This window comes from Theropithecus gelada, chromosome 11 (genome assembly GCF_003255815.1).
Source record: "Theropithecus gelada isolate Dixy chromosome 11, Tgel_1.0, whole genome shotgun sequence".
Classification (NCBI taxonomy): domain Eukaryota; kingdom Metazoa; phylum Chordata; class Mammalia; order Primates; family Cercopithecidae; genus Theropithecus; species Theropithecus gelada.
Window position 1 is genome coordinate 81,509,831 of NC_037679.1, and position 27,099 is coordinate 81,536,929.

The 27,099-nt window shown below is 43.0% G+C and overlaps 1 protein-coding gene across 2 annotated transcripts in view; it reads right to left on the reverse strand.

Moving 5' to 3' along the window:
• The window catches only part of CLIP1 (CAP-Gly domain containing linker protein 1), a 153,897-nt gene that overhangs the window by 55,298 nt on the left and 71,500 nt on the right, over positions 1-27,099 (reverse strand). The window contains exons 9-17 of one of the 2 annotated variants that reach the window (XM_025401271.1): positions 25,606-25,638; positions 21,938-22,042; positions 15,782-16,726; positions 11,074-11,190; positions 9,080-9,137; positions 8,461-8,544; positions 7,097-7,253; positions 2,742-2,907; positions 2,428-2,643 (exon numbers count right to left, since the gene is read on the reverse strand). In XM_025401271.1, coding sequence (XP_025257056.1) covers positions 2,428-2,643; positions 2,742-2,907; positions 7,097-7,253; positions 8,461-8,544; positions 9,080-9,137; positions 11,074-11,190; positions 15,782-16,726; positions 21,938-22,042; positions 25,606-25,638 — 1,881 coding nt within the window. The remainder of the gene's footprint in view (positions 1-2,427; positions 2,644-2,741; positions 2,908-7,096; positions 7,254-8,460; positions 8,545-9,079; positions 9,138-11,073; positions 11,191-15,781; positions 16,727-21,937; positions 22,043-25,605; positions 25,639-27,099) is intronic. The other variant, XM_025401272.1, reaches the window with a different exon arrangement.

Below are 27,099 nucleotides of genomic sequence, written 5' to 3' on the forward strand. Positions count from 1 at the left end.
GTTCTTATTTGCAGTCCCATCATGGTGACCTTATGACTACTGAGCACCTGAAATGTGGTGAGTGCAACTGAGGATCTAAATTTTTAATTAAAATGTAACAAATTTAAATTTATTTATTTATTTTTTGGAGAGAGTCTCACTCTGTGGCCCAGGCTGGAAGGATCTCAGCTCACTGCAACCTCTGCCTCCCAGGTTCAAGCGATCCTCTTTTAAGCATATATAAAAATAGAGAAAATAATGTAGACCACATATATTTCCATATTAAGATTTTTATTTTTATTTATTTTTTGAGACAGAGTCTCACTCTGTCACCTAGGCCAGAGTGTGGTGGCACCATCTCAGCTCACTGCAGCCTCCGCCTCCCAGGCTCAAGGGATTCTCCTGTCTCAGCCTCCTGAGTAGCTGGGACTACAGGTGCGTGCCACCACGCCCGATTAATTTTTTGTATTTTTAGTAGAGACAGGGTCTCATAATGTTGCCCAGGGTGGTCTCTAACTCCTGAGTTCAGGCAATCCGCTCACTTCGGCCTCCCAAAGTGCTAGGATTACAGGTGTAAGCCACCAGAACTGGCTACAAATTTAAACTTCAATGGCCTCACATGGCTGGTGGCTACTGTATTAGGCAGCACAGCTATAGCCCACTGGCTCTTAAAAGTAGGGAATAAGGAGGCTTCATGGGCTCCATGAACCTTGTTGAGTGCACACATAAACTTTCCTGAAAAAATATCTGTAGATTTCATTAGATTTTTCCAAAGAGTCTGGGACTGATTAAAATCCACTGAAATCAGATACCAGACAACTTTGGAGGGGAACAGTCCTGGCATTTTAACTCAGTGACCCTTGCACAAAACCAACCAACAAAATTAGTGAGAATGGCCAGGAATGATGGCTCACACCTGCAATCCCAGCACCTTGGGACGCTGAGACAGGTGAATCACTTGCATCCAGGGGTTCGACACCAGCCTGAGCAACATAGCGAGACTCTGTCTCTACAAAAAAAATTTAAAATTAGCCAGGTGTAGTGGCACGTGCCTTTAGTCTCAGCCACTTGGGAAGCTGAGGCAGGGGGATCACTTGAGCCCGAGAGGCTGAGGGTGCAGTGAGCCATGATTGTGCCAGTGCACTCAGCCTGGGTGACAAAGTGAGACCTTGTCTCAAAAAACAAACGAAAACCGAGGAGACCTTATATCAGCTTCTTCCATGCTGTAGTTTGCTCAGGCTGCAACATTTTAAAGGAAATACAAAAAAAAAAAAAAACCTGAAGTCTGCACAGATAAACCACAAAGACAAAAGATTTGGGAATTGTATCTAGTGTTAAATGGCTCATAAAACTGGAGGTATTTCACAGAAAGAAGAGAAATCCTCAACTATCAGCATGTAGAAGAGGGAGAATATGGGCCTCCCAGATGACATGCATGGCGCACACACACCATGGCACGTCCACTTAGTTAGCAAGAGGCTTTTCATGAGATTGGTTTCAGTCCTATATATGCTCTTTTATCATTTCTTTCTACTAAACTCCCAAAACACATTAAAAATAAATAAAGATGAATATTTACTTTCCTTTGAGCAAAAAAAGGTTAAATAGTGGGAAGGTTGAACTTCGTGAAGTTACCAGAGTCACAAAATATACTGGTCAGGCCAGCCAGGCACGGAGGCTCACACCTGTAATCCCAACACTTTAAGAGGCCAAGATGGGAGGATTGCTTGAGCCCAGGAGTTCAAGACCAGCCTGGGCAACATAGCAAGACCCCACTCTCTACAAAAAAAAGAAAAAGTAAAAAATATATATTGGGCACAGATATAATCCTGAAACCACAAAATGAAATCCAACATATCAAGTTCTGCTCTATCTACTAACAGGGTGTTTCCTCCCTGCCCTTGAATCCAGCTTCCTTGTCAATAAGCTCACGGTATCTTCCTGGGGACACATAAAAGCCCTCTGTGGAGTTCTCAGTTCTAACTCTTCCTGGAAGAGCTCTGTTCCTCCAACCAGGCTCTCTCTAGTCCTGACTCCTTGCTTGCTTCATGTGACCTCTGCCTCTTGCTTTACTGCAATGTCTCTCCTAACCGTAGTGCAAGGCGGCAATAAGCATGGCCAATATTAGAGGAACAAGCAGGCAAGCAGAGCTCAGGCAATGGAATAACCTTTGTGATGGCTGGGAAACAAGCAGCACGGGGATGACAGCTACACACTCCATTCCAGGAAAGACCGGCCGCCATCACCGTCCCTGAGAAGGAATGGCAGCTGGCACAAAACACTTGAAGCCATAGGAAACGTAACGTACCACCCACGCACTCAGAAGGGTAACGTTTGTAGAGGCCATCGTAACTTGTCCCACTGGATGCTGCTTTCTAAGCACCCTTCCTGCCTTGACACAGAGCTCAGGCAAGCTACAGCACAAGGAAATTCTCTCGCATCACGTACTTTGGCTTTGTCGGCTTGCTTTCTCAGCTCCTCCAGCTCCTGCAGCAAGCCACTGTTCTCCTCCCGTGCGCCCTTCAGCTTGTCCTCTGTGTCCAGCAGCGTCTTCCGGAGGTTCTGCAGGATTTCTTCATGCTTGGTTTTTGTCTCAGAAGTGGCCTTCTCATACCCGGCTTTCAGCTCCTGACACTGGTTGTGGCTCGTTTCCATCTTCTTTTCCTGCAGAGACCCCGAGTGAGGGAATCAGTCATCTGCCCATGTGTGTACTACCCCTTGCCTTCCTTTCCAGCCAACAGACCCACTGAGTCTCTCCTTACCAGGTCCGACAATTTCCTCTCCAATTCTTTCTTTTCTTCCTCATGCTTTTCAGCTGCTTCTTGCTGGCTCTGTTCAGCTTTGAGAGTCATGTCCTCAATACTTTTTTGCAGAAAACTTGCATTTTCATTAGCCTTTGTAAGTTTTAGCTGTAATTCTTCTACATATCTAGAAAAAGTTTCAACATAAGGTGTCAGATTTTTCATAAGAATGTTTTAAATTTCAGTTATATTAAAATATACTACTACTAACAACTGTAGTAATTATTTTTTAAAGTTATGTGTAATTAATAACATCTGAACTAGGCAAGAAATTTTTAAATGCTTTGCCTAATCATTTTACCAATTATGACAGTTACAAATACATTATTTACAGTAACAACTACTATAATTGTGAAGGTTTACTATTTTACATCAATAATTTAAAAAGGAAAAATGAGTGAAAAATAAACTTATTAAAGGAAATGAGGCCAAGTGTGGTGGCTTATGCCTATAATCCCAGTAACCTGGGAGGTCAAGATGAAATCACTTAAGTTCAGAAGTTCGAGACTAGCCTGGTCAACATTGTGAAACCCCGTCTCTACTAAAAATACAAAAATTAGCTGGGTGTGGTGACGCATGCCTGTAATCCCAGTTACTCAGGAGGCTGAGGCAGCAGAACTGCTTGAGTCCGGTAGAAAGAGGTTGCAGTGAGCCAAGATCACGTCACTGCAGTCGAGGCTGGGCAACAAAGCAAGACTCCATCTCAATTGAAAATAAATAAAGGAGGTCAGGTGTGGTGGCTCATGCCTGTAATCCCAGTACTTTGGGAGGCCGAGGCGGGTGGATCATGAGGTCAGAAGATCAAGACCATCCTGGTAACATGGTGAAACTCCATCTCTACCAAAAATACAACAAATTAGCCAGGCATGGTGGTGGGTGCCTGTAGTCCCAGCTACTCCGGAGGCTGAGGCAGGAGAAGGGCATGAACCTGGGAAGTGGAGCTTGCAGTGAGCCGAAATCACACCACTGCACTCCAGCCTGGCCAACAGAGTGAGACTCTGTCTCAAAACATAAATAAAATAAAATAAAGGAAATGAGTATTTTAAAATTTTAGCAGACTAGATAACCAAAAATTCATTCTAGTGCTTCTGGAGGACAGAAGATACAAAAATGACAATAACTCGAAGTTCTACTTTAAAGAGACCACATGGTTGAACAAAAACATGTATATAAAACATGGGGGGCCGGCACATTGGCTCACGCCTGTAATCCCTGCACTTTGGGAGGCCGAGGTGGGCGGATCGCCTGAGGTCGGGAGTTCAAGACCAGCCTGACCAACATGGAGAAACCCCGTCTCTACTAAAAATACAAAATTAGCAGGGCGTGGTGGCGCATGCCTATAATCCCAGCTACTCAGGAGGCTGAGGCAGGAGAATCACTTGAACCTGGGAGGCGGAGGCTGTGGTGAGCCAAGATGGCGCCACTGCACTCCAGCCTGGGCAACAAGAGTGAAACTCCATCTCAAAAAAAAAAAAAAACATGGGACGTTGACCAAGAAAACAGACTATCAGATGAATCACAGATACGAGAGGGAAACTTGGGGGCACTTCTGGCTTTTACATCCACAAAACACCTACAAAAATGGAGCTTTTTGAAGGCACTGAGCCACCACTACCTGGGCAGCAGCACCACCTCAAGGCAAGTTTGACCAAAGTTGCCCAACCAAGGCCTGACCACCACTCAGTGCGGGCAGAATTGTGTGAGGGTGAAAGACTGGATGTCTTAATAAATAGAACTCTGCAGGTATTAACACTTTTAAGAAGTAGAAGTCTAATGCCTACAGACTTAATTTATAAATCTTTGCCTTACAAATTCTTTGATTTTTATATGACAGCTATTAAAAGAAAAAGATCAAAGCAACAAGAATTCCAAATAAAGACAAGAACAGATATGAAGACAGAGGAAACTTCAGCACTGAGGAAGTACAATGCAGTTTTTGGTGTTTTTTTTTTTTTGAGACAGACTCTTGCAGTGTTGCCTGGGCTGGAGTGCAATGGCACAATCTTGGCTTACGGCAATCTCTGCCTCCCGGATTCAAATGATTCTCCTGTCTCAGGCTCCAGAGCAGCTGGGATTACAGGTGCATACCACCACACTCAGCTATTTTTTTGCACTTTTTTAGTAGAGACAGGGTTTCACTATGTTGGCCAGATTGTTCTTGAACTCCTGACCTGTGATCCGCCCACCTTGGCCTCCCAAAGTGCTGAGATTACAGGCGTCGGCCACTGCGCCTGGCCTACAATGCAGTTATTAAGAGCAGGAGGGGCTCTGGGACCAGACTGCTCAGATCTGAAACCTCAGGCTTCACCCCAGTAAGCTTCAGTTTCCCTCCCTTCCTTCCTTTTTATTATTTATTTATTTATTTAGAGACGGAGTTTTGCTCTTGTTGCCCAGGCTGGAGTGCAATGGCACAATCTCGGCTCACCACAACCTCCGCCTCCCAGGTTCAAGTGATTCTCCTGCCTCAGCCTCCTGAGTAGCTGGGATTACAGGAATGCACTACCACACCTGCCTAATTTTGTATCTTTAGTAGAGACGGGGTTTCTCCATGTTGGTCAGGCTGGTCTTGAACTCCCGACCTCAGGTGATCTGCCTACCTCGGCCTCCCAAAGTGCAGGGATTACAGGCATGAGCCACAGCACCTGGCCTTATTTTTTTTTTTTTTTTTTTGAGACACAGTCTAGCTCTGTTGCCGAGGCTGGAGTGCAGCAGCGTGATCCTGGCTCACTGCAACCTCTGCCTCCTGGGTTCAAGCAATTCTCCTGCCTCAGCCACCCAAGTAGCTGAGATTATGGGCGCACACCACCATGCCTGGCTAATTTTTGTATTTTTAGTAGCGATAGGGTTTCACCATGTTGGCCCAGCTGGTCTCGAACTGGTGACCTCAGGCGATCCACCTGCCTCAGCCTCCCAAAGTACTGGGATTATAGGCATGAGCCACCGTGTCTGGCCTCTTTTTCTTTTAAATGGGAATAATACTAAACTCACCTCGTAGGATAATAAGAATTAGAAAGCTGTTAGCACAGTGCATGGCCCATAGTAATAGGTAATATGTGTTTCCCATTAAAATAAGTTCAGGCCAGGTACAGTGGGGCTCATGCCTGTAATTCCAGCACTTTGGGAGGCCAAGGCGGCCAGATGGCCTGAGGTCAGGAGTTTGAGACCACCCCGGCCAACGTGGTGAAACCTCATCTCTACAATAAACACAAAAATCAGCAGGGCATGGTGGCATATGCCTGTAGTCCCAGCTACTCGGGAGGCTTAGGCAGGAGAATTGCTTGAACCTGGGAGGTGGAGGCTGCAGTGAGCTGAGATCACGCCACTGCATTCCAGCCTGGGAAACAGACTGACTCTATCTCAAAAAAAAAAAAAAAAAAAAGTTAAAAATATTTTTAAAGGCTGGGCACGGTGGCTCACACCTGTAATCCCAGCACTTTGGGAGGCCAAGGCAAGCAGATCACATGAGGTCGGGAATTCGAGACCAGCCTTACCAACATGGAGAAACCCTGTCTGTACTAAAAATAAAAAATTAGCCGGCGTGATGGTGCAAGCCTGTAATCCCAGCTACTTGGGAGACTGAGCCAGGAGAATCACTTGAACCCAGGAAGCAGAGGCTGCGGTGAGCTGAGATAGCACCGAGCTGAGATCACGCCACTGCACTCCAGCCTGGGCAAGAAAAGTAAAATTCCATCTCAAAGAAAAAAAAAAAAAATATACACACACACACACACACACACACACACACACCTTTTCTTTTTTCTTCTTTCAAGATGGAGTCTCACTCTGTTGCCCAGGCTAGAGTGCAGTGGCACAATCTTGGCTCAATGCAACCTCCACCTCCTGGGTTTCAAGTGATTCTCTCATCTCAGCCTCCTGAGTAGCTGGGATTACAAGCACATACCACCACATCTGGCTAACTTTTGTATTTTCAGTAGAGACAAGGTTTCACCATGTTGGCCAGGTTGGCCTCAAACTCCTGACCTCAAGTGATCCACCTGCCTCGGCCTCTCAAAGTGCAGGGATTACAGGCATACGCCACCGTGTCCGGCCTTCTTATCTTTTCTTTACAAGTCACCAGAAGCTCTACAAATAATATTGTATTCCTTAATTCTGTTGTTCTTGACAAGTAAGATAGATAAAACCCATTTTAGAAGGTTAAATAGTTGATTCAAGGACACAATGAGGTAACAACAGAAAGGAACAGAGACGGGGAACTTGAAAACGTAACAATCCTAAACATTTTCTCTCCCCTCCCATCTATAGCTTGCCACAGAGCCTAACTGAAGGTGGACACTCTTTTCAACAGTCACATATACCTTTCTTTCAGACGTAACTCATCGTTCATTTTCGTCAGCTGAGAAGAGTTATCTCCTGACATCTTCATTATTTCTGCAATGTCATTTTCCAGTTTTTCCTTCGCCTTTATCAGCTGCTCTTCTCTCTCATCTTTCTCTCTAAATTTTGCCTCCATCTCTAAATATATACAGAAAAAAAGAATAGCACGGCTGTGTTATAATCAACAAAAACTGACTGAGTATATCCTTGCTCTTGTAATATTTTCACATAGCAATCCTTGTCCTCATAAAAATCACATTCTAATGAAGAAGGCAGACAATAAGCAAGATAAAGAAAATAAATTGGTCAGGCGCGGTGGCTCACGCCTGTAATCCCAGCACTTTGGGAGGCCGAGGCGGGCAGATCACAAGGTTAGGAGATCAAGACCATCCTGGCTAACATGGTGAAACCACATCTCTACTAAAAATACAAGAAATTAGCCAGGCGTGGTGGCGGGTGCCTGTAGTCCCAGCTACTCGGGAGATTGAGGCGAGAGAATGGTGTGAACCCGGGAGGCGGAGCTTGCAGTGAGCCGAGATCGCGCCACTGCACTCCAGCCTAGGCGACAGAGCGAGACTCCGTCTGAAAAAAAAAAAAAAGAAAAAAAAAGAAAAGAAATCATATAATTAATAGTGGTAAGTTCTAAGAGGAAGAAAAATAAATGCAGGGAAAGGAGCTGGGAAGGAGGTTAGACTCTCAGATGGGGCTTCCCTGACATTTCAGGGGCTGACATTTCAGAGAAAACCTGAAGGAAGTGAGGAAACACGGAAAAGCAAGTGCACAGGCTCTGAGAAAGGAACACCCCCCACGTCCAAGCACCGCAAGGAGGCTGAAGTGGTTGGAGTGGAATGAACAGGGGAAGGGGGTCCCAGATGAAATCCAAGAGGTAATAGGGCCTGATCGTGGTAAGGACCACGGCTTTCCCTGAGTGGGATGAGAGCCGCTGGACAACCTTGAGGAGAGAAGCGACATGATCTAAGTTCATATTAAAAGGATTGCTCTGGCTGCTGTGTTGAGAACAGACTGAAGCTGGCAAGGCAGCAGCAGTGAGCCCTGGTGGTCAGCTGTCAGGGTAGCTCAGATGAAAGATGGCTGTTGGCCTGGAGCAAGGATAGCAGTGGGAGTGGTGAGATGTGGTAGATTCTGGCTCTTGTCAAAACAGAGCAAAGAGGATTTGCTGGAGGTTACAGATCTCGAACAAGTATTTCATCACATTGTTATATCACCATAATGAGTGAAGAGGCTACGCCTGAATAGTACATTTGTTATGTAACATACTACAACTGTCTCAAATACGGGAAAGCCTAATGTATTTAATGTTTAGTCACCAGAGATGTCTTCTTACCTGCTAAGTTTTCTCTCAGCTTCTCCAAGTCAGAAGACAGCATGTTAAACTGTTCCTCCTTTTGGTGTAACTTATTTACAGTTTCTATTTAGGATAAAGTTAGAAGTTTAATATGTTTCATGTTTAATAAGCTATCTGGAGCTTGGCTGTCTTACAACCCAATCAAATACTATGCTCAAAAGATCTGAGAACACAGGAATACTAAAAAGTCCCCTTACAAATCACACAGCTGTGCACAGCCTGAAAGAAGCAGGTCTGCTGCTGTCTCTGGCCTCCCTGAATCTGTACTTTCGGCAGGCATCAGGCCCTTTCCACTCATCTCTTTCCTTCTTCCAATTAAAACTCAATAAAGCTATCAATGATGAGAGCATAAATAACTCTCTTCCCAGGAATACTTACATTTTAATACGGAACAAGCCTTAAGCTAAAAGAGGAAAAAACTGGGAGTCTGAGGCTTCAGGAAACCAATGGAAGCCAGTCTTTCTGAGCACGGCAGGAACTTCCAGGGGAGTGAAATGAGGCTACGGGCAGTGTCTACTCTGTGCACTCCACAGGCCAGCTCCAGTTTGAAAGAATGATGTTCTTTAAAGCAATCTGCACACGCTCTAGTAAGACATACCTTGCATGCTTCTCTGAACAGAGACTGCCTCCTCTGAAGCTTCAGCAAACTTTTCTTTCTAAAGAAAAAGAATCGGAGATTCTGAACAGAAAGATTTCAAACTGTGAAGACAAGAAGTTTCTATCGATTATAATTACAATACTATCTACTTTTTGTTGCTGGCCTTGTTTTATTAAAACTAATATACTTGAAACATATGATACCAATTACTACCACATGTGGGTCATACACACGTGCATGTATACACACAAAAGACTGCAGTCTGCATGTGTGTGTGTGTACACGTGGGAAGGCAGGTGTACCTGCATGCCCATGTAGGCACGTTCATACTTAGGTTAAGTACATGCATGTGCGTGTATACACAGGGTGCATGTGTATGCTTCATGTTGCCACCCCTCAAACAGCAGACCTTCTCTTCAGAAATCTGCCTGAGATGGTGAACAGAGCTCTGAAGTTTGTTATTTCTGAGAGTAATCTGAGTCTAATATCTTGAATCTAGGTCTGTGTTGCTACTTTTGAAACTGAAAAGGCCCTTCAGTCACTTACTGTTCAAGGTCTTCTTTTCTAAACATGACTATAGGCCAAGTTAAGAATCACTCTCCTGGTTGTCCTGAGATGAACTTCGAGCTAGCTACATCAAGCAGATTGTTACATGAGTATTTCTAACTAGCTAAGATTATGATAAGATGGCACAGGGGCCACAGTGCATCCAAGCCCTCAGGCTGCCCTCTGTGCCATCCCACAGCCAGACTCAGGGTGTCATGTCTTGTCCTAAGATATACAGAAGGATACTCTAACTTAGGGGGAAAAAAAAAAAAAAAAGGCAAGGCTTCCTAAAAGCTTTGGGAGGAGGGCAGACAAGCAATGAACTCAAAACATTTTCTTAAAGGACATCAGGCCGGGTGTGGTGGCTCATGCCTGTAATCCCAGCACTTTGGGAGGCCGAGGCGGGCAGATCACTTGAGTTCAGGAGTTCGAGACCAGCCTGGCCAACATGGAGAAACCCCATCTCTACTAAAAATACAAAAACTAGCCTGTCGTGGTAACAGGCGCCTGTAATCCCAGCTACTCAAGAGGCTGAGGCAGGAGAATCTCTTGAACCTGGGAGGCAGAGGCTGCACTGAGCCGAGATCGTGCCACTGCACTCCAGCCTGGGCAATAGAACAAGACTCTGTCTCAAAAAAAAAAAAGAAAGAAAGAAAAGAAAAAAAAATCACACGTTTATTCACACTGTTAATAGCACAGAAGTGTAATGAACAGGGAAGAGGGAGGGATGTGGAGGACCTGGGACAGCTGAGCCTGCGTGGCACATATGCCTCTTGTCTAGTTTCTCCATAAGCCTCTGGCTTTTCTTTCCATGGCATGTGGATGGGTACCACTGGCACTACTCGTGAGTATCAGCCTTGTTTAAACTCAGGTTTTAAGTGCAGGAAGCAAGTAGGAAGGAACAAAGTTGAGAAAAGGTAAAAAATATATATATGTCATACAACTTGAGATTAAGGTAAAAGACAACATATAAAAGGGAAGGTAATTTTCTGAGGTGGAATAAACTGAGTTAGATTTCTTTGAATTTGTTTAATTAGACAGCAAACATCCTGCCTCGCCAACAGAGGGCGCCAATGGCCCAGGACAGCTGCTGCCCTGATAGGCACAATTGAGGGGCCTTATTCAAGATGAAACCTAACCGTTCAATGCATAACTTGGAAGGGCTCTGTCTTTAGTAAAACTAAGTAGTCAGTAACGTTTCAAAGCAGTGCGTTACCAGAGGCAAAGGGATAGATTAAAAAAAAAAAAAAGTAATACCTACCTCGGTTGTTTAGGTTTGATCTGATTCCCCTCAAAGGACAATATTTATCAGCCAATAACTAATACACTCAAGTTCAATCAACACTTAGAAAGAGAAAGGAAACAGCTGTAATATTTCTTACTGGAGGATTTTTTAAAACAGGAAATGGCCAGAAACCCTGAGATTCAGATTCCCAACAGGTACTTACCAAAATCTGAAGTTCTTTTTCCAAAGTGTCTTTCACTTGACTGACTTCACTCAAATTTTCCTGAAGGTTAGTAAGCTTTAGCTCTCTCCCCTGGAGCTCTCTGGTAATGCTACTAGCCTAACACACAGAGTTACATGGTATGGAAGCAAATGAACAAAAGGAAAACAAAAGAGAATGAGAAGAAAAAAAAATAAACAAATGTAAAAAAACTTACGAGAAACATAAAACAAAACTGAAAGGAATACAAATTTGGTATTGGTTTTTAATTCTAAGACGTCAACGACTTTTCGAACAATCAGTTCTACAATACGATTTCCTAATGGCTATTTTCGTTTTTTTGTTGTTGTTGTTTTTTGCCTTTTTGTTTGTTTGTTTTGAGACGGAGTCTCGCACTGTTGCCCAGGCTGGAGTGCAGTGGCGCGATCTCGGCTCACTGCAAGGTCCGCCTCCGGGGTTCATGCCATTCTCCTGCCTCAGCCTCCCGAGTAGCTGGGACTACAGGCGCCCACCACCATGCTCAGCTAATTTTTTGTACTTTTAATAGAGATGGGGTTTCACCGTGTTAGCCAGGATGGTTTTTTTGTGTGTTTTTTTTTCTTTTTGAGACAGGGTCTCTCTGCCCTGTCACCCAGGTTGGAGTGCAGTGGTGTGATCGTGGCTCACTGCAGCCTTGAACTCCTGGGTTCAAGTGATCCTCCAGCACCAGCCTCCTAGGCAGCTGAGATTATAGGCCCGTGCCACTACAGCTAATGTTTAAAACAATTTTTTACAGATGGGGTCTCTGGCCGGCCTCGGTGGCTAATGCCTGTAATCCCAACATTTTGGGAGGCTGAGGCAGGTGGATCATTTGAGGTCAGAAGTTCAAGACCAGCCTGGTCAATATGGTGAAACCCCATCTCTACTAAAAATACAAAAATATACCGGGCATGGTGGCATGTGCCTGTAATCCCAGCTACGCGGGAGGCTGAGGCAGGAGAATTGCTTGAGCCTGTGAAGGAGGCCGAGGTTGTAGTGAGCTGAAACTGCACCACTGCACTCTAGTCTGGGTGACAGAGTGGGACCCTGCCTCAAAAACAGAAAGAAAGCAAGAAAGAGAGAGATGGGGTCTCACCATGCTGCCCAGGCTGGTCTCAAACTCCTGGACCCAAGCAATCCTCTTGTTTTGGACTCTCAAAGTGCTGGGATTAGAGGCATGAGCCACTGTGCCCAGCAACTATTTTTAAAGAGTCAAAATAGACTCTTTTTCTATACTTCATTGTAACTTGGAGTATCAGCATGATCTAAAGTAGACGGTGTGGATGCTTACTTTCTAAATGAGCTACTTGAGCAATTTCATTTCCTAGACTTTAAAAACCTTGGCTGGCCGCGGTGCTCACACCTGTAATCCCAGCACTTTGGGAGGCAGAGGTGGGCAGATCACAAGGTCAGGAGATAGAGGCCATTCTGGCCAACATGGTGAAACCCCGTCTCTACTAAAAACACAAAAAATTAGCCAGGCGTGGTGGCACGCACCTGTAGTCTCAGCTACTCAGGGGGCTGAGGCAGGAGAATCGCTTGAATCTGGGAGGCGGAAGCTGCAGTAAGCCAAGATCACACCACCGCACTCCAGCCTGGGCCAAAGAGCAAGACTCTGTCTCAAAAAACAAAACAAAACAAAACAAAACAAAAAAACCTTAAGGCCAGGCACAGTGGCTCACACCTGTTATCCCAGCACTTTAGGAGGCCAAGGCCAATAGATCTCAACTGAGGTCAGAAGTTCAAGATCAGTCTGGCTAACATGGTGAAATCCTGTCTCTACTAAAAATACAAAAATTAGCCAGGCGTGGTGGCACACACCTGTGATCCCAGCTACTGGGGAAGCTGAAGCAGGAGAATTCCTTGAGCCTGGGAGGTGGAGGTTGCAGTGAGGGCGACAGAGCGAGACTCTGTCTTAAAAAATAAATAAATAAAAACAAAAACCTTAAGATGGGAATATATGTGGTCTACATTATTTTCTCTATTTGTGTATATGCTTAAGGTATTTTGACATTTAAATACAAATAAAATTTAAAAATCCACTGGACAGGCAAGGTGTGGTGGCTCAAGCCTGTAATCCCAGCACTTTAGGAGGCCGAGGTGGGTGGATCACTTGAGGTCAAGAGTTTGAGACCACCCTGGCCAATATGATGAAACCCTGTCTCTATTAAAAATACAAAAATTAGGCCAGGCGCGGTGGCTCAAGCCTGTAATCCCAGCACTTTGGGAGGCCGAGACGGGCGGATGGTCAGGAGATCGAGACCATCCTGGCTAACCCGGTGAAACCCCGTCTCTACTAAAAAATTCAAAAAAACTAGCCAGGCGAGGCGGCGGGCGCCTGTAGTCCCAGCTATTCGGGAGGCTGAGGCAGGAGAATGGCGTGAACCCGGGAGGCGGAGCTTGCAGTGAGCTGAGATCCGGCCACTGCACTTCAGCCTGGGCGACAGAGTGAGACTCTGTCTCAAAAAAAAAAAAAAAAGTACAAAAATTAGCCAGGCATGGTGGCGGGTGCCTGTAATCCTGGCTACTCGGGGACTGAGGCAGGAGAATCGCTTGAACCTGGGAGGTGAAGGTTGCAGTGACACACAAGATTGCACCATTGCACTCCAGCCAGGGTGACTGAGTGAGACTCTGTCTCAAAAAAACAAAACAAAAAAAAACAAAAACAAAAAAATCCACTGGACAATAGTCATTATAACTTGGTTTTCATGAAATCTTGATGTTAAAAAGTAAACTAACATTAGCTAAATATTATCTTCTAATTTTTGTGTTTTGATTAGTATTTCGGAACCACATGAGGAGATTTGAGAAAAATTTCCTGTAACCAGTTTGTCATCTTTGACTACAGTTAGTTAGAAATTTTTTGCTGTTTGTCAGTCCTCACCTCACCCCACCTTAACCATTACAACCCTTCCTTCTTTGCCAATAGAGCAGCTTCTCCCACAAAAAAGTTCAGAACATTGAGCATCAATACCAGTGCCTCAACTAGTGGCAGGACTGGGAAACAATTCCTCGAACCATCCTTAAAAATAAAGATGACTTTTAACAAGGCTAGTTAGTAAGGAACACAGTTGGCGAATGTTTCATTTAATTTTCTAAGCCTTGACCACATGCACACTTGTTCAGTATTTCCCCCAGAAAAGAAAGGGACAGATCGTGTTCTCATTGTGCCACAGAAAAAAACTCCAATGAGATTTTTGCCATGCAAAGGGCTCCAAGCTCTTACCCTTAATTTTGCTGTAAATGTTATTTATCACAACATGTGTTTTTTCAGTTTTTTTGTTTTTTGGAGATGGAGTCTCGCTCTGTCGCCCAGGATGGGGTACAGTGGCACAATCTCAGCTCACTGCAACCTCCACCTCCCGGGTTCAAGCAATTCTTGTGCCTCAGCCTCCCGAGTAGCTGGGATTACAGGTGCACACCATCATACCTGACTAACTTTTGTATTTTTAGTAGAGGGGGCCAGGCTGGACTCAAACTCCTGACCTCAAGTGATCCGTCTGCCTCGGTTTCCCAAAGCACTGGGATTACAGGCATGAGCCACCTTGCCCGGCCAACATGTTAATTTAAAATAGTCAAGAAGCACTGAGTTAACATTCTATTTTTATACATAACCCTATAGATTAGGCAATTACAGTCACACATTGCTTAAGAATCAGGATACCTTCTAAGAAATGCATCATGAGGCATTTCATTGATGTGGGGACATCACAGGGTGCACTTACACACACCTAGAAGGTATAGTGTACTACACACCTGGGCTACATGGCACAGCCTATCGTTCCTAGACTATAAACCTGTACAACATGTTACTGTACTGAACGCTGCAGGTAATTGTAACACAATGCTAAGTATTTGTCTATCGAAGCATATTTAAAACATACAAAAGGTAAAGATACCATATTATAATCTTATGGAACCACCTTTGTTGATGTGGTCCATTGTTGATTGAAACATCATTATGTGGCACCTGACTACGTGTGGTTAGAAAAGGAGGAGATGTTCTTTTAAGCTTCTTTTTTTTTTTTTTTTCTTTTTTTTAAGACTGAATCTTGCTGTCTCCCAGGCTGGAGTGCAGTGGCATAATCTCGGGTCACTGCAATCTCCACCTCCCAGGTTGATCAAGCGATTCTCCTGCCTCAGCCTCCTGGGTAGCTGGGATTACAGGTGTCCGCCACCATGCCAGGCTAATTTTGTGGTTTTAGTAGAGATGGGGTTTTGCCATGTTGGCCAGGTTGATCTCGAACTCCTGACCTCAGGTGATCACCTGCCTCAGCCTCCCAAAGTGCTGGGATTACAGGCATGAGCCACTGCGCCTGGCCGATCTTTTAAGTTTCTGTTCATTTATTCATTTATCTTAACACCATAGTGTTAGGGCATTCTTTATTTTAAAGAGTATAGACTGGAGCTAAGCTCAAATTAGAAGTCACAGCATAGCCCAGAGATAAATAGATCAGGTACTCAGATAATAGGCAGCCAAAATAAATTCACATGGTTGAGCCATTATTTTCTCTAATCTCCTCAGATGAAACCATACTTGAGATACTCAGAACATACTACACTATACTCAACTGGCAATATCGAACAATTAAATTAGCAATTTGAAAGATGAATGACCTCAACTCAAAAGTAACATAATGCAAAATAAGAACAACAAATGGAAAAGAAAAGGATGGAGGATGTCAATACAAACCTTGCTACTTTCAGCATTCTTTTCAATCTCTAAATGTTTAATCTGTTTCTCAGCTGCCTCAAGCTGCTGTCTAAGTTTCTCCATTTCCGATTTACCTTCGGAACTGGCTTTCCGAAGTGCATCAAGATCCAAGAGCTTTTCTTCAGTAGCCTTGAGCTGTGATGTAAAATTATCAATAACCTTGGTTTGTTCATTGCATTTGGCTTGTAGTACCTCTAGCTCCTTTACCTTTATTTCAGCTTCCTGTAATTTGTTCAACGTATCTTCCATTTCTACGAGATGCTGGTCTTCTGCTTTGTCCAGTTTCGACTTGATGGCTTCCAGACTGTTTTCCTTTTCTTTAATAACTTTCATCAGTTTAGCCCTCAAGGCTTCCATCTCTTTAGCATGAGCAGACCGTTCAGAGTCTTGTTGATTCTGCAAATTTTCTATTTCGTGTTGGTAATCTAGTCTCATTTTCTCTATTTGTGTTTTTAGCTCAGCAAATTCTGCCGTCTCTGTCCCAAGCCCTTTGCTGAAAGATACCTTCAGTTCTTCCATCGCCTGCTGGTGGGACGCAATGGCAGTCTCCAGTTTGGACTTCCATAGAGCTATCACATCTGAGTTCTCTTTGTTGGCATGCTCCAGCTTGCTTTTCAATGACTCGTTCTCTTTGGAAAGCTTTTCCGTGGCAGTATACAGAGCTTTTATCTCCTTCTGATGAGTTTCTTCCCGGGCTCCAAAATGCTCCTTCAGAGAAGTTATTTCTCTCTGGTGGTCAGTACGGGTGACTTCTAACTTTTCTTGCAAAGAGCTTATCTCTTGCAAAAGGGAAAGTGACATGTCCACATCCCCAGCAGGCTTATTGGACTCTAGCCTTCTTCGGAGCTCAGCTACTTCCTGTACTCTCAATGCTAGGTCTTTCTCCAACTCCATTATACGTGACTTTTCTGAAACTGTAGCCACCTATTAACAGCAGTCCAAAGAAAAAAAGATCATTTAAATAGTAAGTCATTGACTTTTTTTTTTTTTTTTTTTTTTTTTGAGATGGAGTTTCACTGTTCTTGCCCAGGCTGGAGTACAATGGTGCGATCTCAGCTCACTGCAACCTCCACCTCCCGGGTTCAGGCGATTCTCCCGCCTCAGCCTCCTGTGTAGCTAGGATTACAGGCATGCGCCACCATGCCCAGCTAATTTTTGCATTTTTAGTAGAGACAAGGCTTCACCATGTTGGTTAGGCTGATCTCAAACTCCTGACCTCAGGTGATCCACTCACCCCGGTCTCCCAAAGTGTTGGGATTACAGGCGTGAGCCACCGCGCCCGGTCTGATTTTCTCTGACACTGAAGATATTTAATAACTACCTCATCTCAGGCAGCAAACTATTATGAATGTTTATAGGTTAATACATATTTCTAACTGTGATAATGGCTTAAGTCCAACTTTAGTAGCTCCAATTCTAAAGAAGCTTAAATCAGATAAATATCCATTAACTGATAAGTTAACAGAAACAGTAACTTTCAAAGTTCTCAGATATATCTGCCTCCTGAAAGAAAACATTTCCTTATTTTGCCAGTTTGTTCTACTCCACTTCATCCAGGCTGCACAAATGCTTATCCATTTCATGGAAGTGATCTTACAACTGTGCCATCCGGAACAGTAGCTGTTAGCCACACGTGGCTACTAAGCACTTGAGACAGGGCTCATCTGAAGTGAGGTGTGGTGTAAGTGTAAAATACCCATCAGATTTTGAAGACTTAGAAGGAACACAAAATGTCTTGTGGGCCAAGTGCAGTGATTCACGCCTGTAATCCCACCACTTTGGGAGGCCGAGGCAGAAGGATCACTCGAGGCCAGGAGTTCAAGATCAGTCTGGGCAACATAACAAGACTCCATCTCTGCAAAAAATAAAAAATTAGCCAGGTATGGTGGTGTCGCCTGTGGTAACAGCTACTCGGGAGGCTAAGGCAGGAGGATTGCTTGAGTCCAGGAGGTTGAGGCTATAGTGAGCAGTGATTGTGCCACTGCACTCCAGCCTGGGAGACAGAGCAAGACTCTGTCTCTTAAAAAAAAAAAAAAAGAAATTATATTTTAAAATGGTTAAAATATCTTGTTAATTTTTATATTGATGAAATATTTTGGATATATAAGTTTACATAAAATATATTATTAAAACTAATTTAACCTGTGATTTACAAAAAAGTAATGTGGGTACCAGAGAATTATAAATTGTACATGTGTGGCTTGCATTATACTTCTATTGGATAGCACTTGCATAAAAGGTCTAAAATTACCTATCAAATGTTTCAATAAATAACACATCACCTGTAGAATGAAACTCTCATTGAAGAATGAAGAATTAATTTACTAAACTTTTTTTTTTTTTTTTTTTGAGAGGGAGTTTTGCTTTTGTTGCCCAGGCTAGAGTGCAATGGCGTGATTCTAGCTCACTGCAACCTCTGCCTCCCAGGTCCAAGCAATTCTCCTGCCTCAGCCTTCCAAGTAGCTGGGATTACAGGCATGTGCCACCACACCTGGCTAATTTTGTACTTTTAGTAAAGACAGGGTTTCACTATGTTGGTCAGGCTGGTCTCGAACTCCTGACCTCCAGTGATCCACCCAACTTGGCCTCCCAAAGTGCTGGGATTACAGGCACGAGCCATCACGCCCGGCCTACTAATCATTTTATTAAAACACAAAGTAAGAATGATTACTTACCTGCAATAATACATAAGAACCTTACACAAAATCCCCTTTTTAGATTTGATAATTCTATCAGCATTTTGATGTAAATATCTTCTTCCCCTAACCCTCTAACCCAGTGGTTCTCAGACATTAGTATGCACATGAATCACCTGGAATGTACATCTAACCTGCAAGTTTCCACCTATTCCCAAGTACTTCGATTCTATTTGAGCTCTTGGGTAGTACCCAAGAATCTTCTTCCTTTAAATAAATACCCCAGGGCTAGAAAAACACTTTCTTAACCTGTGCCCTTTCAGTGCTAGAAAATTATTTCCCTCTGCTACCTGCTACGCAGTCCATTCAGTACATAGGACATGTGGAAAATAGCTTCCATCATAAAAATTCTTGGACTAATCTGGGAAATGAAAGGAAACAAAATAATTTTAAAACAGCAATAAGTCCCATATTTCAAGGATCAAAACTCCTCTGATTGGCTGGGTGAGATGGTACATGCCTATAATCCTAGCACTTTGGGAGGCCAAGGCAGGAGGATCACTTGTGGCCAGGAGTTCAAGATCAGCCTGGGCAACACGGCGAGAACCCCATCTCTACAAAAAAATGTTAAATATTCCTCTGAATTTAAGATTCCTCTCCCACACTGCCTTTCTTTGAGACAGAAAATAACAGATATGTTTCTTTCATTTCCTCTGCCCACCCTACAGGCTGTGACAACATTAAAGATTAAAAATGTCCATAAAAGAAGAGGAAAAGAAAGTACTGGGTCTCCAAAATTACATAATCAAAGTAAATAAAATTAAATATTTCAGAGCTGACTATAATTGCTGTGCTTCATAGTTATAGACTCATCAGGTTAAAGATGTTAATTCATTTACACATGATTTTCTAGGGAGGGAAGAGTCCAAGAGTTTGTTATGCCAAAATAACATACAAAACATTAATAAACCCATTAGGATATGGTAAAATTTGCTAAATAAAAGAAAAAAAACCCACAAAACACTAATAAACCCCATTGCTGCAAGGTCTGTAGCATAAATACATTAAACCCAATAGGGCAATGGTTCTTAGTTACAACAAAACAGTCACGTAGAGAAAAATGCCAAGTAAAAAATAAGTAAAAATAATAAATAGCAATGTGATTTTACTTTCCATGGCATTTTCCTATAAAGTACAGCAATTTATTTTTCATTTCCCAAAATCTGCCCTCATTGAAAACTATGTAGTATGTCTGCTTCTCCCACTAGTTTGAGACCATGAATTAAGTCAGAAATTATTTCTTATTCTTGCTAACATCTCTACAGCACCAAGCACACTGTTTGGAAACTGGATTTATTGGCTAGAAAAAATTCTAAAGCACTTCCTAAAAAGTAACATAGGTGATACGAAACTTACATGGGTAGCTGGTTATTTTAACACTTGGGAAACCAAGAGTGAGGATCAACGGAAGACATACTTCATTATGGAAAGATTATAAGCTTTACACTGAAATACTTGGATAAAACATAGTGTAACTGTATGCCTTATCTAGAGCAGAAAAAAACCCACAAAATTGTTTGCTGACAAAAGGGAGAGGAGTTTACATGTTTTAAAAAAATATATCGCTTCAACAGCCCATCACACTAAAGGAACTCAATCTCATTAGTCCACTGTATTTCCCAGATCAATTATTCGGCTCTCAGTTAATGAGAAAACAGCACCAAATTACTTTTTTTTTTTTTTAAACAGGGTCTTGCTCTGTTGCCCAGGCTGGAGTGCAGAGACGTGAACATGGCTCACTGCAGCCTGAACCTCCTGGGCTCAAGAGATCCTCCCACCTCAGCCTCCCATGTAGCCACCACACCCAGCTAATTTTTTTTTTTTTTTTTATTTTTTGTAGAGGCAGGTGTCACCATCTTGCCCAGGCTGGTCTTGAACTCTTGGACTCAGGTGATCCTCCTCCCTCGGCCTCCCAAAGTGCTGGGATTACAGGCATGAGACACCATGCCTGGCCCACTTTTTTTGTTTTCTTACCAAATACACAGGAGAAATCTTTAGTTCGGAGGCCGATCGTTCCTTCTTCTTAAAAAATAAAAACGTATGATTTAGAAAAGAAAAACTGTCTAGATTTTTAGATCAGTCAATGAATTCTCAACAAGAGAAATTTCTACAAACATTAGAAATTTCTTTTAAAAATCAAGATAGAAAATTTGATTAGACAGAGTAATTTTTGAAATTCTAAAGTTAAGAATCTGGGCAATTTAGTCACTGACAGACAAATTCATGATTTAAAAGGGTATGTGAATACATATCTTACATGTAAGTGACTGTTTCTTAATCTTTAAGCACAAAACGACTTCCATAATAGACTCCATCCTGTGGTGCTTAAGAGCACAGGCTCTGGGGCCAAATGTCCTAGATGCAAATCCTGCTTCCACTATTCTATTTGCTGTTTTATCTTAGGCAAGTTACTTAACTTCTCTGTCCCTCAGTGTTCTTGTCTGTAAAATGGGGACACTAATACTCCCTACCTCCTATGGTTGTGTTGAGACGGAATACGTCTAAAGCACGGAAGAAGCCATTCTGTTCCCAACATACATTTCCCTCCTGACCACTGAGTGTTTTTATTGTTTTGTTTTGTTTTTTCCAGACAGTCTCATTCTGTCACCCAGGCTGGAGTGCAGTGGCATGATCTCAGCTTACTGCAACCTCCACTTCCTGGATTCAAGCAATCCTCCTGCCTCAGCCTCCCATGTAGCTGAGATTACAGGCACATGCCACCAGGCCCAGCTAATTTTTGTATGTGTAGTAGAGACAGGGTATCACCATGTTGGCCAGGCTGGTCTCAAACTCCTGACCTCAAGTGATCTGCCTGCCTCAGCCTCCCAGAGTGCTAGGATTGGAAGCGTGAGCAACTGCGCCCAGCGTCCACTGAGGTTTCAATCCCCTGAGTGACAGGATGGAGGGAGATGCAGAGATCAGCCTTCCAAGATAAAAAGGTAACTGGGGTGAAAGTCTTTAACTCTCATGAAACAGAGCCCATGTTTCCATTTCCTTCTCCCAAGAGGCCAGGGAAGAAGTCAGGAAGAGAGCTAAAGTAAAACAACAATAACAAAAAATTCTTTAGAAAGTCTACTAACTAGAAATATGAGAACAAGAGGACAATTGACTGCTTGTGGCCAACTGGAGAAATGTATTTCATGGTATTAATATAAAGAACTTTAAATACAGTTATATCCACTCATTTATTCAGTTGTAAAGTTTCTGATCCTGATTTGGTTGGGTTGCCAAAGGAATGAGTCTTTCCTTTTGACAAAAGAGGAGATATAAACACCTGTTCCTGCTCATCAGTCTCAGCTCACGAACACCTGAACGGTACCAAGACCAAACTCAGGTTGAACCACTGGGTCAAGGCTCAGGCCAACTCTAAAGCCTGTCACCTGAGGTGTCCACCATTCACATGCATGGGTCTGCTTCATTAAATAGTGAAAACCATTACCCTAGTGTCTTCTAACTCCCTCTGGAGTTTGTCAGCTTTGGTCTTTTCAAAGAGCAGGCTCTGTTCAAGCTCCTTAATGCGGGCATGCTCCAGTTTGGTCTGCGTCTGTTAGTAAAAAGGAAGAGGAAGAGAACACAACAGTGCCACCATGACATGCCAGCACGAGAGGAGAGACAGCGGCATGCAGGCTGAGCCACCAGTACCTTCTGCCAAGGGGTGAACCAAAGGGGAATGGAGAAGGGAAGAAGTGGAGGTGAGATGAGGTGGGCAGTGAGGATGAATACCAGGGATAAAGGATGGTGGTGGGCAGGGGGCATGGGCTAGTCTGTTCAGAAAGAAAAAAATGGAAAACACATGAGGCCAGATGAAGTGTCAGAGGCATGCAGCCAAATATAAGTAATATTGATAAGTGAAGTTTATCAGCACCAATTAGAATAGTTAATATCCCTCCCTCTAAACTATCCTTATCCCTCCGCCCCACAAAGGCTGCTTGACATTAATGTGTATGTAACTGACTTGATCACTTTAAAAGGTATATTGACCCTCAGAATGACCGTCACTATCACCTAAATATGGCAAAGATACCATAAATCTTAAACTGTTCAATAAGTCCTTAGAGCAGATTCTTGCACCTTAGCATATAACTTGACGTAAATAAGGGTCAAATAATAACCCCAAGAGAAGGAATCTGGAAACTAGAGCTAAGAAATCATGCTAGCAGACTCTGCAGAAATGGGCGAGAAGGGTCTGAGTTAGTCTCAGCAACATTCCTACATGTGATGGGGAAGAGGCCATGGAAGCTCTAGCTTCTTTCCAGCAGTGGATTTCCCAAAGGCTATTTGGCTCCAGGGAGGGAAAAAAGGACTCAGAATTACTAAGAGAAAATTTAGTAATAATTATCCTCTATAGTCTCCATCTCTGAAGCAGGCCAACTGAGAGGCTCAGGAGAAGAGCAAAGTTTAGCTCAAACTGGTAAGGGGTTATTTTTACCTTAAGATGCAGATGTTTTTATTAGCTCAGATGTAAAAAGGCAACTCAACACAGAGGCATGGGTTCGAGCTCTCGCAAAAAGAGCTGGTGGGTTACTAAGGTGATTCAACACTTGTGATCTCAGAAACTCTGCTCTCCCCACCTTCACGCACTTGGATGTAGCCTGATGGGGAACCCAGAGGATAATCTCTAACAGGTTTAACTGCAGCAGAATCTTAATCAATTTGAAATAATCTGGGTCCAAATGTACCTCTTCCCACCCCCACCTCTCTTATACAAGGGGTTATCAGTTATCAGAATCAGCGACTGACAAGGCCCACACCTGCAGGGCTGCTCTCAGCAGCTGTCAGTTACTTGCAGTAATTTAAATATTTTGTGGTTCTAATTGACCTGTCAGTCTGGACAATTACAGGCAATGAAAAAATGACAACAGACTCTAAACAAAGTGACACAAAGTAGTGCAGAGCTTGAGTAGAGGAGGGGAACGTAAAAGTGAAGGTTACAAACGTCTTCACTCATTCCAGTGGGACTCGGGGACCTCAATGCATTCAAGAGGTCATTTTGCTTGTAAACCAGGTATCAACAAACCATCATGGGATATTTAAAAGGTGAACAAAATTTTTTTTTATCACCTGCTTCAGCTCTGTAGAGTCCACAAAAATAATGAAATACAATTCAAGCCCTAACTGTCTGGATAATCCCCTTGGTCTGTATGTGCCTTGGATGGACACTGTTCAATCTCCCTGCTTTTATAAGAAAAGAATCTAATCCTTACCCACATAATTGGGGTCACAGCCTCAGGAGCTGAAATCCAAAACTACAGTAGTAGGAAAAGAAAAGGCAACAGAACCTTTTTTCTCTTGACATAGTTAAGTGTCCTCTGGGTAAAAGGTCACTATTTCCAGAGAAAAAGCAAATATACGTTTAATGTGATCTCCTCCCCATTCAGAGATCTTCCAGATAAGCGTAGCCAATGCCTCCTTACTGATGGGTCTATATACCTATTATCTGGGGCTCTACAGTGCCTCAGCCTCCCCAGTAGCTGGGTTTACAGGTGTGCGCCACCACACCCGGCTAATTTTTGTATTTTAGTAGAGACTGGGTTTCACCATGTTGGCCTGGCTGGTCTTGAACTCCTGACCTTAGGTGATCAATCAGCAGCAAGGGAACTAGTGATCCACTTCCATGCCGCAGTACACAGTAAAAAATGTGACACTGAACAGGACAACCCTTCTTATAAAATCATTCGTTTCTTAGAATAAGACACAGAGTATCCTAAGAGGAAAGTCCTGGGACAGGGGATTGAGAAGGAATGCAAAGGCTTTGCGAGAAGCGCACAGGAAAGGCAGGGGGGAAATCCCATGCAGACTGACACCGGGGGCAGCAGGAGCCTGTTTCGGAACGAGAGAAGAGACCCAGATCACTGAAGTAGCTTCACAAAAAGGAACTCTTCAGAACGAAGACCTTTTAAAACATTTAGTCTTTTGTTTTGAGATGGAGTTTTGCTCTTTTTGTCCAGGCTGGAATGCAGTGGCGTGATCTCTGGTCACTGCAACCTCTGCCTCCTGGGTTCAAGTGGTTCTCCTGCCTCAGCCTCCCTAGTAGCTGGGATTACAGGCGTGTGCCACCACACTCGGCTAATTTTTTTATTTTTAGTAGAGACGGGGTTTCACCATGTTGGCCAGGCTGGTCTCAAACTCCTGACCTTAGGTGATCTGCCTGCCTCAGCCTCCCAAAGTGCTGGGATTACACGTGTAAGCCACAGTACCCGGCCAAAAGTTTAGTCTTGAGCTGTCTATTTCAGCTGCCAGGAGGTGGTAGGAAGTAATGTCATTCTTTAATTTCCTTCTTATGTGGCAATAAATCAAAGCGGAATGCTTTCAGGTTCTTTACAACCAGCAGCACAGCTGGCAGGGTACACCAGGAAGCAGTGCTCTAGAGACCACATAGCAAGAATTTGTACTGGATGTTTGAACTTAGAGGAAGAAAAATAAAACACCTGCATGCCTAGTAATGCTACAGCTAGAAAACTCTCACTTCACTAACAACAATTTAAAACATACTGTGTCTTCACTGACAAATGCTTGCCTCTAGTTTCGCAACTAAGGAAAATACTGTAGAAACAAACGGAAGTTTGAATGTCTCATCAACTGCATTGGCAGGCACTGGCCAGTGGCGGGGGCACACTGAAAAGGCAGCCAGTCAGCTCTGGGACAGCAGCCAGCCTCACGATACCCTTTCCTCTCATGGGAAGTAAAATTAGACAACTTGGAAACTTCCCCAGAATTCCCACAACTCCACATCTAGAATGCTTTATGCTCCAGTCAGATATCATCTCTTTTGGAGTAATTCCACTAAAATTAGAAGACATTATGGATTAAGTGAAGAAGGCCAGGTCTCCAGACAAAAAACTTTTTCCCCCCTTTCTGGCAAAATTCTTTATAAAGCAAATATTGACCTATTCATTAAACACATGAATGTGTGGAGCTTAGTCATTATATACAATTTCTTCAGGATATAAACATAATTGCTTTGAAAGCCACATGCACAGAAACATTAAGGTCAATGTCCCAAGGTCAGATTATGCAGTTAGTGTTTGAGTATATCAATAAGCATTTTAATCTGTGATCAATCTTTGTTAACAAGGGAAATATCCACACAGTTAAGTGCCCTCTTACATTCTCAGGATCTTCAGAAATCTGGCTCTTTTGCTATCAGTAAAAAAATAAAAAAAATTAAACAACAACAAAAAAGAGATTCCAATAAAGCTTCAATATGTGTTAGGGTTTCAAGATAACTTTATTTGATTAATTTCAAGTAAGTTTATCAGACAGACTATACAAGCCTAGTGCTGATGTAAATTATTTTAACTGGACCCTCCCCAAGACCCATAGGCTGTATTTCATATGAATTAGATGATGACATGAAACTTCTAATGAGACTTTGGGATGTTTTTAAATGGATGAGAACAACACAAAAATTGACTAAAGGAATGTGGCTGTATATGAAATGAGTGAAGAAGATATCTATTACATTGTTAATGAACCATTAAATTCTGGGCCCCATAAAACTAGAACCCAGGAAATGCCCCCCTCCTTGCTTTGTTAACTGTAAAGACGCATTTATTTCCAAAGAAATCAGAGTTGCTGTTTGGAAGGACCCCTCAAATTTAAGCATGGTGTGGGCAGCCGACAGACTCTAAAATTGTAGCAAAACTGCATATTTGGGAAATGCACAGTTAAGTACAATTTTTACTAAAATATTGTAGATTAAAGGACCACAAATCTGGAAAATTTGAAAAAAAAAACTGAATGATTTACATTTGTCATATATCTAGCAATGGCTTGAAACCATCAAAACCATTTAATTCTGGTATCTAATTTAAAAACTAATATGAATACATTGTTTAAAAGGGATGAGAAACCTGACACTAAAGGAAAATCCATGAATTCTACAAATGCCATGAAATAAAAGAAGCTGAAATATAAAGTGTTCTTAGTTTTTGCTCTGCCGATTACTTTTTTTAAAAAAATCAACAATTACAACATATTCCTTTTATAGGGTTATAAAAGGATTTATCCTGCTCAACTGGAAAGCAAAGTTGAGATAAAGAAAAAAAGCTTTGTTATGGACTTTTTTTTTTGAGACAAAGTCTCGTCCTGTCCCCCAAGCTGGAATACAGTGGCACCATCTCGGCTCACTGCAACCTCCACCTCTCAGGTTCAAGCGATTCTCCTGCCTCAGCCTCCCAAGTAGCTGGGATTACAGGCACCCACCACCATGCCCGGCTAATTTTGTATTTTTAGTACAGATGGGGTCTCACCATGTTAGCCAGGCTGGTTTCGAACTCCTGACCTTAGGTAGTCCACCCACCTCGGCCTCCCAAAGTGCTGGGATTATAGGCGTGAGCCACTGTGCCCGGCCTGTTAGGAACCGCTATGACCAAATTTAAAATGCCTTTTCTAATCATCAGAGGAACATCAGTCTCACTTAGGACTGCTTTAAATTGAGGACACACTGCCAGATTTATGACTTGATGAAATCCAATTCATGGTTTTGAATTGTGAAGCACGAGAAAGAAGTAGTGCAAGTTTCACTCTGCCACAGGACATGGACACACAATCACAGGCTCAAGGACTGGCACCGTCACCACAAAGCCACCCCCAGAAGCC